General features: G+C 41.7%; 1 protein-coding gene across 1 annotated transcript in view; it reads right to left on the bottom strand.

Annotated features, from left to right (window-relative positions):
* TMEFF2 (transmembrane protein with EGF like and two follistatin like domains 2) overlaps positions 1 to 15486 on the bottom strand; it is a 752439-nt gene that overhangs the window by 57517 nt on the left and 679436 nt on the right. Inside the window, exon 9 of the mRNA XM_069225869.1 lies at positions 7206 to 7364. Coding sequence (XP_069081970.1) covers positions 7206 to 7364 — 159 coding nt within the window. The remainder of the gene's footprint in view (positions 1 to 7205; positions 7365 to 15486) is intronic.

The raw sequence follows: 15486 nt of genomic DNA, 5'->3' as shown, positions 1-15486 counted from the left end.
CCCAGCCAGGCTGGCCAGTAAATCATGGATCTTAGGCAGTGGTTGACAGTCCACCACAATGTTCTTTATTAGGGCACACAAGTAGGCACAATCTGACTTTTAATGGAGCCATATGAATGATAGCTTTGAACATTGGTCCCTTAACAGGCTCACTTTGACATATACAGTGTAATGTAAGAATAACATTGTTAAGTGACTCTGCACATGAAACTACATCCACGTCAACACTTCTAACTTTCACTGGCTTTTTGCACGCTTGCACACAATTTGGAAGCAACCCAAAGTTTTACACAATAAACATTGCTTGCCAACTGCAGGACAGCTAGCAAAATTGCTCATGTGACCCTTAAAATCTCATCTATAGCATGAGCTAAAAGGTTTCCTGTTAGTGTCGCTCATTATTTTTCCTTTAGTATTAACAGTGCATGACAACTCCATGTGTTTCTCTTTTGAAGATGACACTTTGTTGAGTGCAGACTCATCATGGATTATTGTAGAAGAAATTAATGACAACTCAATGCTTTTGGCCAGGTCAATAACTTCTATTGATGGTGGATTCCTGCACTTAAAAGTCTCTTCTGGACCTTTTCTTGATGAATAATTAAATACAAACTGGTCTTGAATATATACATCAAGGTTGGGACCAAATTAGCAATGTGCAGCCAACACTTAACGAGATGAAACATGTTCCTCCACATTTTCCTCTGCCTACTGTTTGCGCTTAGTAAATTTGTTGCATTCGAGCATTATACTAGGATCATCAGAAAACTGCTTGTGCAGACTTGCAATAGCTTCTAAATATGCATTCCATTGCCCATCTCCAGATTGGTCTTGTGGTTCAGGTACTGGTGGTAGACTGCTGACAATTTGCTGCGCTGTCTGGCCCAAACTACCAAACAATAGGGAAAGCTTGCCAGCTGGACTATACCACTTAGCATCTATAGCGATTATATGGTTGGTTTTCAAATAGTTTGAACTACTGAACACATTTTATTGAAGGTTTGCCAGGCTAACTTAAGAATATTGGTGGCTGAGTGCATTGGTGAGGAGTGGCCATACCTGTATATGTACACCCAATGAAAACACCAAGTAATGCCTTCAACTGAGAGAACAACCTGAAAAGTGTGCTTGTAAAATGCAGGCAGAAAATCCAGTGAAATTCAAAAGTATTGTCTTGAATAAAACAGGAAAGTCTTGAAGAAAGCACCACAAACACCAGTAATGCTGAGATTTTTTTTTTTTTTAAATATCTCCTTTTGACATCGAAAAGCTCTATAATAGGCATCTAAAACCTTTTCTGTAGGAGCTACTTCTGATCAGTGAAAATCATCGTGAGCTACTGTAGGCTAAAGAAACTTGTGCATTGTTACCAGACACTCCCACACCCAGCTTTATTGATTTTAAGCCTAGTGTCCAAAGACACAAGTGGTTTCAACAAAATACTTTGACTAAGGGCACTATGACAGTGCTGCCATGTGCATCAGTGAGCGCGTGGTCTTTGGTATGTATGAACATGTGTCTATAAATGGGGTATATTTTTATGGGTGACTGAGAGCCCATGTTGTATGTACTTGCAGCACAGGACATAACTTTCACCATATGTGGCACTGTTCCATGTACAACACAAACATAGAATCCTTTTTTTACAAAAGAAAAGGTAGAATTTTAAAGTGCAGAAAAATGTTCTGCAAAAATGTTCATAATATGGAACATTTTTCTGCACTTCAAATTTCTCTTATTTAATAAAAATGGCAGTATTTTTCAGTTATACTTATGGCATGGTGTTTATTGGCCACTGGGAGCAAGAGGCCTGCTGTTTGTAAATGTGACACTTTGAAATGGGAGAAAATTAAAATGAAGAGTTAACACAAACATTAAGGTATCTCTTCATTTGATTTTTCTCCCATTTAAAAATATTCAGAACCATCATTGTGTTCACTGCTCCAATACTGAGTTGACAAGGTATTTTATTTAAGAGATGCATACCTCAGTGCTTCAGTTGGTCACCTCTGTGCCCCAGCCCCAGACTGGATCATAAATCTGACTGAGTGGTGCTCATTATCAGGCCCTGAGATCTGTAGCCTGATGATAATAGTGTAAAATAAACACAGCCTCCCCTTAACTTTGAAAGCAAAATATGATCTTATGCTTATTTAAAAATTAACGTAAGGCTGTGAGCTACTCTGAAGGTGTCTGGGAGCTACTAGTAGGTCACAATCAAGTGGTTGGAGACACCTGCTCTACAGGCATGCCAACAGTATAACAACACTGATGGTGTGCAGCTGTGCTAGTGCCAATTAGATAAAGTACCTTTTAAAAGTAACAATGGTCAAGAGCGATATGCCTCGGTTATGGTGGTGCTGTTAGTATCCAGCCGTGCCAATGAATCCCACACAATTTGTTTGCCACTTACAATTTCCTGATATAGTGACGAGAGCTGTGGCAATAAGCAATAATGGGCAATTCAATATGGTGGCCATGTATGGCTCATGACAGCTAGGCTGGGCGGGCAGCGGAATGTCAAGCCAAGTGTCCATATACAGTGCACAGGGCCCAATTACATGAAGCACTAGATGATACAGTATGCGTGTGCCTCCAGGTACCCAGAAAGGACCTAGTAGTAGCCCAAAAAAGCATCAGATGACTCTCCAGACCTTCACGAAAGGACAAATCAGGAAATGACGGGTGTTAGAACTGGGGTTTCTGGTTGTTAGCGTGTGCACCCTGTACAAGCAGGGACCACCACTTCTAGTTAGGGTAAGTTAGATGCACACTTTAAATTAACCTGTGCTCACCCTCTGTTAGCTTGGCACAGAGTAGGCAAGCTTAACTTTAGAGGCAATGTGTAAAGCATTTGTGCAACACACAGCAACACATGACAACACTACAAAAATACTCCACACAGGTTGTGAAAAATAGCAAATATTCATCCAAGCAAAACTGAGGACAAAAGGACAAAAATCTCATCAGTAGAAGTCGAGATATGTATTTTAAAAAAATATTTCAAAAATAGTGCTTAGAAGTCAGTAGTGCTCAAAGGTTACTTGAGGTCACGCTAGACCGGGGTTAATCCAAAGTTCAGGCCAACCACCATGGAGGGCAAGCTGGCTACAGGACTCATGCAAACCACACTCAAAGATTAGCTTGGATGGAGCAAAGGGTCGAGGAGCAATGCAAAGGTGGTTCACTGGGTGTGATCCACGCAGTCAGGTTGGTGCATCGGTGTCAAGCCTCGCGTTGGGTCACACATCAAACTCTGTTGAGATGAAGGCAATGAGTGATAGCTAAGCCACGCAGAGCATCATCGCTGGGCCATGCAGCCTGTAGAACCGCTGTTGAACAGCCTCTGCATCGGTGTAAAAGGGCAATGTGTCCGTTTTGAATGGCGCACAGGTGACAATGCATTGGTTTTGTAGCAAAACAGCTGCAGAACCCACTTCTGAAGTCACAGATGGCCTGTCCGGCAGCAAAAGCAGAGTTGCAGAAAGTCTTTGATGTCCTTGAGAATGCAGAAGAACAAGAGGCAAGCCAGCAAGCCCTTGAAGTCAGTCTGTGATAGATGAAAGCCCAGTCCTTCATCAGCTGGGCAAAGATCAGCAGGATAGCTCATCAAAGCAAAGAGCAATCCTTATTGGAAAGCAGCCCAGCAGTGTGGCACTCCTTATAACACATCAGTCCCCACTCCAGACAGAGTTCTTCCCTGGTGCAGTAGTGTTCTGATTTTGTGGGGTCAGAGACTCAGTTCTTATACCCAACTGTGCCTTTGAAGTGGGGGTGGCTACAAAAAATGGTTTTTGAGGTGTACAGAGATCCTTTCTTCCGAGCCCTGGCTCCAGACAAATATTAGGGGGTAATCAGACCATTGTGTGGGGACAGTCACTTCCCTATTCAAGTGTGTTAGCTCCCCTACACCCTTCCTGCCCATGAAGGCCCATCAGAATGCAGATGAGTGCTCAGACACACCTAACCTTCCTGTGTTCATGGGGGTCTAGAGGGAATGCATAAAGTATAGGTGTCACCTACCCCAGACGTGTATTGGAGACAGGCTGCAAGGCACACAAACAGAGCAGTAAGAGCAAAGAAATATCCACCTCCTAAAAGTTGTGTTTAAAAAAAAAAGAAATGTTAAATCCAACTTTACCATTAAAGAGGATTTGTCATTACCATACCAATGATATGAAACACGATGTAGCTACTCCTTTCTGATCTGTAATTACAGCTTAAAAGTATAGTAAGGAATGCCCAATGCTGGCCTATGAAAGGAGTAGTCCTTACAGTTGGAAAAAACAACTTTAGGAGTTTCTTCACTACCAGCACACGTAAAATGTAAAAGTACATTTCCTACCTTTCACCTAGATCGGACCCTGCCCTATTAGCTACCTGGGGCGTACCTTAAGGGTGACTTATGTGTAATAAACATGGTTCAAGACTTGGCAAGGGGTTTTAAATTCCAAGTCGAAGTGGCAGTGAAACTGCACAAAGGCTCTGCTGTGGCAGGCCTGAGACATGTTTAAAGGGCTATTTCAGTGGGTGTCACAATCAATGCTGCTACAGGCCCACTAGTAGCCTTTAATTTACAGGCCATGGGTGGATGGTATGTCACTTTACAAGGAACTTACTAGTAAATTAAATATGCCAATTGTTGATAAAGCAATGTTACCATCTGGGGGGGAGAAGCACACACACTTTAACACAGGGCAGAAGACACCAAAATATACAGCAAAAATGTGAGGCAACCAGGCAAAATGTTTGTGGGAATACCACCCCCAAGTCTAAAAATGGGCTGAATAGTCGTTTACAGGTTGCGGGTGCAGACACTTGGGAAAACACAGCTGAGCAGGTTGCTGGTGCAGGCAACTGTGAAAACACCGGTATCTATGAAGAGAATCTGTGTGTCTGTGGGCGGGAGAGGATCTCCAAATACTGTTGCCAAATGTGATTAAGATCAGTCCTCCATAGCAGGCAGGTTCTGAGACACTTATTTCTCATCACACCACCCATGATGTGACAGGACCTGCAAGCCTGGATGTCAACAGCAACTAACCCGCTATCTTAGAACCCTCGCTGGTACAGTTTGCTACACGTGTTTGTGCCTGGATTTACACAATAACAAAACATGTGTGCCCAATACATAACAAAGCTTAATATATTACCACACCTACCTTTTAATTACATAGCATCCTGCCCTATGGGCTACCTAGGGCCTACCTTAGGGGTGACATATGTAATGAAAGGGGGATTTGAGACTTGGTAAGGAGTTTAAAATGCCAAAACAACATGGCAGTGGGACACTACATTCAGGCTGCAAAGGCAGATTGGGACATGTTTAAGGGCTAGTGAAGTGGGTGGCACAATCAGTACTGCAGATCCATGAGCACCATTTGATTTACAGGCCCTTGGCACATGTAGTGCACTTTACTAGGGACTTATAAGTAAATGAGACAGGCCAATTAGGTGCAACTCAGTCAAACCATGTTTTAGGGAGAGAGCATAGGCACTGTAGCACTGGTGAGGAGTGGTAAAGTGCAGTCCTAGGGCCAACAAAAACAAATTCAGCAAAATTGGAGGCAAGAGGTTTAGGGGAAACTACCCTAAGGCTGACAGGTCTAACGCACATACTTTCAGAATGACACATTCCAAGGAAAATATTTATGTTTACACATTGCATTTTGTGGTCTTTCATCATTTGTGATAGACACACAAGCGGGGTACTGTGTTTATCAAGAAAAATGCCTGCTCCAACATTCCAATATTTGCCTTTCTGTTTTTATTCAGAAAGCACGTACTGTGTACCTTGACTTCAGTGGTAGAGATGCACTCTTCTGCCCTTCACTACAGCTACTACTGATCCCCCCCCCCCCACCGTATGATGTGAAAGAAATAATAGAAGACAGGAAAGGTATAAGAGGGAATAAATAGTAATTATTGCATTTCATGCATTTAAAATACTCTTTTTTCCCACATGTTTTTGTATGCTTTCCTCTTGAGAATCTGTTTTGAGAATAAATTACAACATGGGATCTATAAACATGGATGTGTGCGAGGGCTAACTAAAACGCACAATTGAGGACAAGAAAGAACACTACACGTCTATGCATAAAATAAAAATGTGTTCCTGAATGGATTAAATCTATAACGATTTATTTCACAACACTGCCTAGAGACAAAATAAGCGACATTGTAGGATACATTTTCTTATTAAACTGAGAAGTGGACAAGGGCTACTTTGTTGACACGTAAGAACACAGAGATCAACATCCAATCCCACCATAAAAAAGCCATAACGAAAAGGTACAATCAGCACGAAAGTTAACTGGCTTCCATTTTAATTTCTGAGAATGCCTCTCTCACAATCCACTGATAGAAGAATCAACATGAATGTTACAACATTTTAAATAAAAGTAAAGAAAAGAACAAAAAAAAACGAAGGCCGATAAAGCTCACAGGCGCAAATACGTTTTGTGTCATGTCTTTGTGTAACCTGCCTCTTTCTTTGCCTACTGTGTGTTTATATCAAGCCTGTGCGGCTGCACGGGACCAGCACGGACGCATACGGAATAAAATATTAAAAAGAGCAACTTTAACAATTTGGGGGATACCATAGAGGGAATAGGATAAAAGGATGGAGACAGAGTGCACAGACACTCATACCTAAAAAAGGCCCTAATTTGAAAATACTAACAATGTGAACCTGATACCTCAAGGAAGTATGATTGAAGATATTTTTGATAGTTAAAGCACTGCTGTTGAGGCCATCCGTTTTTTTTATTAAGAAAATGTCTATTTTATGAACAAATAATAATTTATCTATATTTGTTCGAATCCTAAGATTCTCTTTACGCTTCGGAATGAACACATACCAATAAGAAGGAGAAACAAGGCAAATATTTGTGCACCATCAAACTCTGCAAACCTGCAGATGATTCATTAGTACAAATGCGCACTCATTGCGTGTTATAAGTAGCTACTATTTTCAGAATGATATTAGCTGCCAAATACTACTGAGTATCCTGTAAACAACACGAAATTACAAGTGCTATATATAGTCCTTCATAAACAACAAAAAATAAACGGCCACTTTTTCCAGCTGCGATGTGGAACGCGACCCATTGTACTGGTCCCTTTGCAGCAACTAGAGCTGCATGTTTACTTCACAAAGACAAAGACAGTGCTTGCTCTCTTCGAAAGCAACACAAAGGACGCACCTTGTGATGCAGAGAACAACGACGCAGATGATCGCGATCTGGATTGTCCCAATTACAGCTGCTATGAGGACATACTGAAATCTCACCGGGCCCGGAACCACATATAAAACGTTGAAGTCTTTCTTTTCACAGTGTGGTCCACTATAGCCAGCATCACACCTGAAATCAAAGGAGAGAGCCATTAACAATCAGACACAAAGCTGAAGTGACAATATTCACAATGAATGAACAACAGGAATTTAAAGGCCAGGAGAAAATTGAGTAGAAAAGCTCATTAACCAACAAACTGCTTCATGTCTTATTTACATGATAAGCTATTGAAGGGCTGATATCAAGCTGCAGGGTGCAGAGGTGCGACAATTACTGAACCCAGAATTGCAATCCTGCACAGTTCAAATATGAGTTATTATACTTGGATGGGGAATAACATGGCGACCCACTTTTACTGAGTCAAAAACTACATGCACATTCCCATTCCAGGCTGAATAACAAGCCCATTTCGGCTCACACTCACCAAGCACCTGTAATTTCACTTGATGGTAGTGGCATGTTGCCCTAGTTGAGGGTGACAATGATAGCTCAATATTTCAAACCCTGAGGGCCACTTTCAGTTCAAAGTTATTGCCAGATTCCTGACAATTGCTAGGGGAGAGGATCAAGGCATATAAATATGGAAAGACAAAATTTGCAAGCTGCCTCTTTGTTAGCTTCAACTTCTGATTACTGTTAATGTAGCAGGGCATTCTAATGTCTTTTCCATGGGCCATCAAACCACTGGCCTTTCCTTCTGCAGTGGCAGTGGATTTTATTTTTCTAAATTAAGTTTCTAAGGGAAATATCTGTCAACATGTAACACAAAGAGATTGTGACACATTATAACATTATTTTGTATTGCATTGTACCATTGATCTCAGAGCGGGTTATGCAGAGAGATGTGCATGGTGATAATGCTATCAAACAGGAAAAGTCTCTTAATTAGGATGCCTCTGTGAGGAGTAAATCCGTCTTGTAATCTGATCACCCTGAATAAAATCTATTAAACATGCAAATTACTTCCAGTAACACTTCTCTGTTATAATGTCATTACATGTTATGTGGCTCCCCAAGGTCACTGCTCATTTGGTTATACAAATATAAAGACATGCATGGAGCGCCATATATCTGCTGTAAATGAATAGGATTCTTATGTTAAACACAATTCCAAAGGGAGACTTTAAACACTTGAGGTTTGGTTATTTGCTATATGGTTGTGAGTAATAACAACATTTCAGTGGGATAATGTCTGTGTAATAGTAGCAAGCGTCTTCTTTTGCTTAATTCTACTTCAGCCAGTCCACTGATCTGCTGATCCACAACTGGAGAAATAACTAAAAAAGAAAATATTCGGACCGAGGATGAATGCTGATTACATAGGCTGTAGTGAACACATAACATGTCTTTACTTAAGGTTTTTTACACTGCTAGAGGAATTAGATAAAGTTGTTCTTCCTTGATATGGTCCAGAACAGTTTGGATTAGCCACAAAACAAATATATGTTGCATATTTTAGGAAACCGCTTTGGTCCGTATTACAAGTGATCTCATAATACCAATTTGGGTGAAAACAGGATTTTCCTACCAAACCAGTTTTAGAAGGCATATCAAAATATAACAAGTGGTACTGCAGCATAAACGTATGCTATTGTGGACAAGTGAACCACAAGAAACCTAGTGGCATTTATACCTGCACAAAGGCTCCGAATTTGGGATTTATGTGTGGAAATCAGTGCACATTATCCCCCATTCCACAGTGGCGTTATGTAAGTTGGCTTTTAATTCCTCAGTGATTTTGTGTCCTAAAATTACTGATATCCAAAATATATGTAATTCCACTTGATAAATTACTACACCTGAATTAGAACAGCACTTGTGACTGGGTCATGAGTGTTGACAACTGACTGAGCAGCGCGAAATTATTTTGGACTATTTCACCTAATTGTACTATTGCTGTGTATAATAATCATTTATTTGGTCATTTTTAAGGCAAAGCGGTACATGCAGTAGTTAGGTCACTTCACACCAGTAAATAATGAACATTAAATGTTGAAATGCAATGGTGGGGAAATATAGCTCTCACACTGCTGATAAATCCAGTACTATTTTGGGCAAGACTGTGTTCAATCCATCTTGCAACAACTTCATAAGAGAGTTTGCTGGAACTCTGGTTCGTGAAATGGTAGTGCACTCCTCCTGAGTAGCTCACCTTTGCTAACACTTGTAATTGATGACATCTGGACAGACCCAAAAAGTATAAAAAAAGCAACATATTCCCTGATTAAGCTGACAATTTAGAAAAAGACATGCTTGATGAAACAAATGCCCTTCTGAGGGTTGTATATTATTGTTGTGGTTAAACATATCAGTATGCACATATATCCAATCCAGAATAAATATTCCCAACATGTTGTCCAGGTAGGCACACAATGGGAAGCATACATTTACTACTCTTAGCTCCACATCTAGATATCTTGATGATAAGATGGTAGTGAGTATTCTCGAGTCAATAAAAGGTCTTGTTGATATTTAAACTCAATATTGTGGCAGAACTCCCTCCAGAACACTTCCTTTGATTCATCAAAACTGTGATAGAATTCACATTGGTACCAGGAATGCATTATATATGATATGTTTCTTGTAAACTGAGGGAGGTTTTTTATGCTTGAACTAAAATGTGCAATAATATCAATTGCTGTGCACCTCAGTTCACACATGTAGGCTGACATAGAGCTATTGCAATTGAAACAAACCATTACGATGTGTTAAAGTGGTTTTTTTCTGGCTTAGGCTGACTAGGCCTCAGGCCTCAACACCATCTTGTTCAAAACAGATGCTGCATTATACTGTTCATTCTGTGTTTGTATTACTCATCAGACGCCACATACAGCAGGATGTGTATTGTTATTTCTGTGTGACACTGTTCTCAAAGAGCTTACTAGAGGAACATTTTTTGTTACATTCTCCAAAGTGTTTCCGCCTTGCAAACTGTATTCATTAATTCACAGTGGTTGACTTTTGTTTATGTAACTAGTTTGTTGTAACATCCTCCATCTATGATATCAGGTCAGAAGGGGCAAATGTTCATGTAGAAGGTTAGTGCTAAGGTGATAATGTTATGTGATGTTTTAAAATGTTAAAATGTGATTTATTGGAACAATGATTGTACCATGCTGACTTTCCAGTCATGATAAGTTTTAGTGCAAGAAAACTGTATAAAAACCCTGGAATTTGGAGGTGAAGCAAACATTTTTTTGACTTTTTCTGAGCCTCAGGATGCTGTCTGATTTCTTACTGATTTTGCTGCTCGTGTGAGACTTAGCATTTCTCTGATTTGTGCCCATTGTTATATTATCCTGTATTTGATAGCCTTCATGGCACATGACTTATGTAAACCCATGAATGTACTCTTCCATCTCCATTTTAGTATTCCTGTATTGTACCTTTTCATTTTGTAAGAAACCTTTTTCTGTCAAAAACTCCCTTTTTGAGACAGCCTTTCATTATTTACCATATTCAAAAATGCTGTTTTAAAACTCGTCCATAGAGACACATTGCCTAACCCCATTCCCTATCCACCCAATGTTGGGCACTCCATGGCATGCAGATTTCCTAGAGTCCTGGGTGTCCACAAAACTAAGACTTTAATTATGAGTTGAGCAGAGTGGAATTCACATATGGAACCCTGGTCCGTTCTGTGCTATCCTTCCACCACCCAGATTTACTGGGTTTGAGGACAATGTAACAGATTGTACCAGTTGTAAAATACAGCCAGCAAAATGGCCCTGGGGAAAAGACCCCTGGCACCTGCCCAATCCTCAGACAAATGGGTCTCACAGATGTGAGGAAGCAGAAGGTTCAACTGATTTGCTTTTCTACCTCAAATTCAGTCAGTATCTAGTTAGAAGGCTATAATACAAGTAACTGGTCTTAAGACAATGGGTCATCTGATAACCATGCCCTGTTACTAACGGGAGGGACCCTAAGTTGGATTAGCAGATAGCAGGTATATATGTTTAGAGGATACAATCTACACTACAGGTACAGGAAGGTGTCCGTGTATGCCTGTGGTCATAGTGCAACATCCATGCTCGCAAGAGTGAAATTTAAGTGTCCTTTGTACCTTAAGTTATCTGAAAGGAGCAGCTAGCAAATGTAACCTAACAATCCTCCACAACCTGTATGTGCGTGTGTGTCTTTGTGTGTATTTGTGTTCAGATAGTTTTGCTCTGCAAGCTGGGCGTATCCATCAAATTATCAGTATAACTAGGCCATTAAGACAAATCTAGATGGAAATGTGACAAGAATATGCAAGGACAAATGTGTGGAGGGAGGAATATGACATACTGGTAAGAGTCAAGGAAAGACCAGCCTAAATAGGTACACTATCTTATCTCAAGAAACTCTTCAAAGAAGACACTGCAAAGTCATACAGACTTGGTGCAGACTCACTGGTAATGTATCCACGTACTACAACTTGAATTTCACTTTGTGAAGTTCTGCAGTGATGCACACAAAGAGGATTATTCAGAAGAACACTTTATTTATAATGAGTTTTGTCACTGATCCGTAAAATTAATATTCTGTCTACTTTCCTAAAATTGAAGTTGGCTATCGACAATTTATTGTTGAGAAAAGAGATTTTCTGCCCAAAGCAGGATAGCCATTAAACTATTCCACACATTAATTTACCTAAACATTCTGTGACCGATTCACAAATATGTCTCAAATGGACATGAGACCATAATGAAAACACATATATGTGCTTGCTACCTGTGTGATTGACAAAAACAACATTATATAAGATGCACATATCATGAATTGTTTCATTTGTGCCTTAATGTATTTGTGAAATGTATACATGTTCAAAATTTCAGGTCGGTGGCATAATTTTAGGACACCGATGAATGGAAATTAAAATTAACTCATTTAAATACTAAAATGGGAGTGTTCAGGAGCCGATATGTCCTGGGAATATTGTTTACACTCACAGAAGAATTTGATAATTCACACAGAAACAGAAATACATAATTGTTCCTGTGACACTTGCAGTTCATTGCACCCCTTTCAATGTAGCATAAGCGAGAAATTCATATCTCGCAAGTTCAAAGAAAATATATTTTGCCCCAATAAATATGTGTACAAAGCCTAATTTTTGCAAAAAATCCTGACAGAAAGCACTACCTCTGCTGCTGCAAAGATGAATGATTTTTATTCTCGCTTCTCCTGGTCCTGAGTTCACTGTTTCAGAGTCGACAGATTCATTGGTAAAATGCGGATATTGTGTGTGGTTCATAACTGATTATGTGATCACTTTGGGGGTCATTCTGACCCTGGCGGTAAAATCCGTCAGGGCCAACGACCGCGGGAGCACCGCCAACAGGCTGGCGGTGCTCCCTTGGGCATTCTGACTGCGCGGTACAGCCGCGGTCAGAAACAGAAAACCGGCGGTGTACTGCCGGTTTTCCGCTGCCCTGGGGAATCCTCCATGGCGGCGCAGCTTGCTGCGCCGCCATGGGGATTCCGACCCCCATACCGCCATCCTGTTCCTGGCGGTTTTGGCCTCCGGGCAGAGGATGGCGGTATGGGGTGTCGTGGGGCCCCTGGGGGCCCCTGCAGTGCCCATGCCAATGGCATGGGCACTGCAGGGGCCCCCGTAACAGGGCCCCACCAAGATTTTCAGTGTCTGCCATGCAGACACTGAAAATCGCGACGGGTGCAACTGCACCCGTCGCACCCCTTCCACTCCGCCGGCTCCATTCGGAGCCGGCATCCTCATGGAAGGGTGTTTCCCGCTGGGCTGGCGGGCGGCCTTCTGGCGGTCGCCCGCCAGCCCAGCGGGAAACCCAGAATACCCGCGGTGGTCTTTTGACCGCGCAGCGGTATTCTGGCGGTCCCAGCCAGGCCGGCGGCTTCCGCCGCCGGCCGGGGTCAGAATGACCCCCTTTATGTCTTGCACAATATGTGCATGGTAAATATGAAAAAGTTGGCAATTCGTATAAACAAGGCATTTGATGACGTGTAGAAAGGGTTTGTTGCGTTTAAGACCTAGGGCCAGATGTATCAAGAATGCATTTTGCGAATCGGAAATAGCGATTTTTAAGAAATCGCTATTTCTGATTCGTAAAATGCAATGTATCACATTTGCGATTCAGTAATAGCGATTTCTTAAAAATCGCAAATGCTATTACCGAATCGCAAACTGCGATACAGCCCCCATTCGCATCTATGGGCCTATCGGCCCATATTTACGTATATTTTGAATGTCCCAAATTGCAAATTCCTAACTGGAATTCGCAATTTTGGGAAATGCAAAGTCCAGGGTGCAGGGGTCCTAAGGCCCCCTCTGCTGCACCCCAAAACATTTTTTTACAACATGTAAGGTGCACACATGCCAAAAGGGCATGTGTGCTTTACATGTAAATTTTACTATTGCATTTTAAATGCATTTTTAAAATTTGCACATGGTTACCACCAAGGTCAACTTGGTGGTAATAGTGATTCTCTAATGCCCAATTTGCATTAAGGAATGGCTTCATACATGTGCTTTAGAAATCGCAAATAAGGAATCCCTATTTGCAATGTCTTTTTAGAGAGACGCAATTTGCGACTCTCTAAACAGGGTCGCAATTTTAAGGAATTGCTATCTTAGCAATTCCTTAAAATTGCATCCAGAATGCCTTTGATACATTCTGAAATGGCTTTTTGTATTCGCAAACGGGCATTCGCAACGTTTGCGAATGCAAATTTGATACATCTGGCCCCATGTTGCAGATCATCATCTTTAAGTGTAGGGGAGGTCACAGATAACCATCTGGGCCAAAACAACATCATGACACAATAGCTATGATAACAATGACATTCTATAGTGCTTTCCATATTCGGATCTTTTTGGTGGCCCCTTCTGAGTCCAAATTCGTGAAAAAAGATCTTAGTTACTTTTGTAATCATTAGATGATAATGAGGATGATGATGGGCAGAGTAGCAAGGATGCATGGGCCCTGGTGCAAGCAAGGACGATGGCCCCTTTGACTGCTGTTCAGATAGTAAAACACAGCACGGCAAGGGCTCAATGGGACCCTTCAAGGCTCTGGTCCACGGTGCCAATGCACCAGTTGCACCAACAGTGATTAACCCCCTGACGATTATGGTGAAGATGATTATTACTTTTCATTTGTCCAGGAGCAAGCACTGTCACAGAGTTATGTGGAAAGACAAATCCCAAAAGAAGTTGTTCTAGCCAGCTGCTTTGGACAATGGAAACTGTGTCAAAAGCTACATTGCACCACTTCCAACTAGGAGGCCCATGAAAAATTGTACAACAAGCCTCGATCACTGTTTATAACCTAGCAACAGGACCTTAACAACAAACAACCTCAACATTTGCATCGTCAATGAGACCTCTGAAAGTTGATGTGCAATGGAAAAGTGAGTGAAAACACGCTTTAACTGACAACAGCAGTGCATACTAATAACATTTAAACGTCTTGGATGTATTTAACTCAAAGAGTGCTGTAATTACTGCTCACTTTTAAAATGCCCGATGCCTTTTCTCTTTTTTGGTGCAGCAAGGCGATTTGGCAAGGTTAGCACGTTCGTTGTCCGTGGTCAGGGTCAGACTGTCCTGACAGGCAGCCGCAGCTGGTGTTGGGGCAAAGTGGCAGGGGGGCACAAAACACAAACACAACAAAAATACAAATATAAAAAAAAACTTACCTGCCACTCGCTGCATCGCTGCCTTTCTGGCTCCACTCTCTGCAGGCACAGGCTCCCAGACTGCCAGGCGGCCAATCCTAGAACTGCTCTCATGCAGCTGGCACCATGACAGCAGTGTCAGGAGTGTCTAGAGTGCATTCGATTTGCAATCCCAGACATACTGGGAGCCTGCTGTCTCCCACCTGGCAACACAGCTTGGGTTGGATACAGCACATTGCGCATATCAGTTTGGCCGTCCTGAGATGGCAGGCCAAACCCACATGCACACTGACAACAGTGCACACCACTCACCCTCGTGCCCGCCCCCTAGAAAACTGAAACAATAATAAACATCGTTTATTATTATTTTATTTTTCAGGTTTTGCTGCTGCTGCTGTCAGGGGGTGAGGGAGCTGGGGGCGAAGCTCCTCCGCCATAGCAAAGGAGGTGCCGCTTCTGACAGGATACTGGAAGATCCCCAGAGGACTGGGGCACATGGGCAGCAAAGAGGACCGGCAATGGATTAATCTCTCTGGCCCTGAAATAGATCCAT

Source organism: Pleurodeles waltl, chromosome 3_1 (assembly GCF_031143425.1).
Source record: "Pleurodeles waltl isolate 20211129_DDA chromosome 3_1, aPleWal1.hap1.20221129, whole genome shotgun sequence".
Taxonomy (NCBI): domain Eukaryota; kingdom Metazoa; phylum Chordata; class Amphibia; order Caudata; family Salamandridae; genus Pleurodeles; species Pleurodeles waltl.
This window is presented reverse-complemented; position numbering and strand designations above follow the sequence as displayed.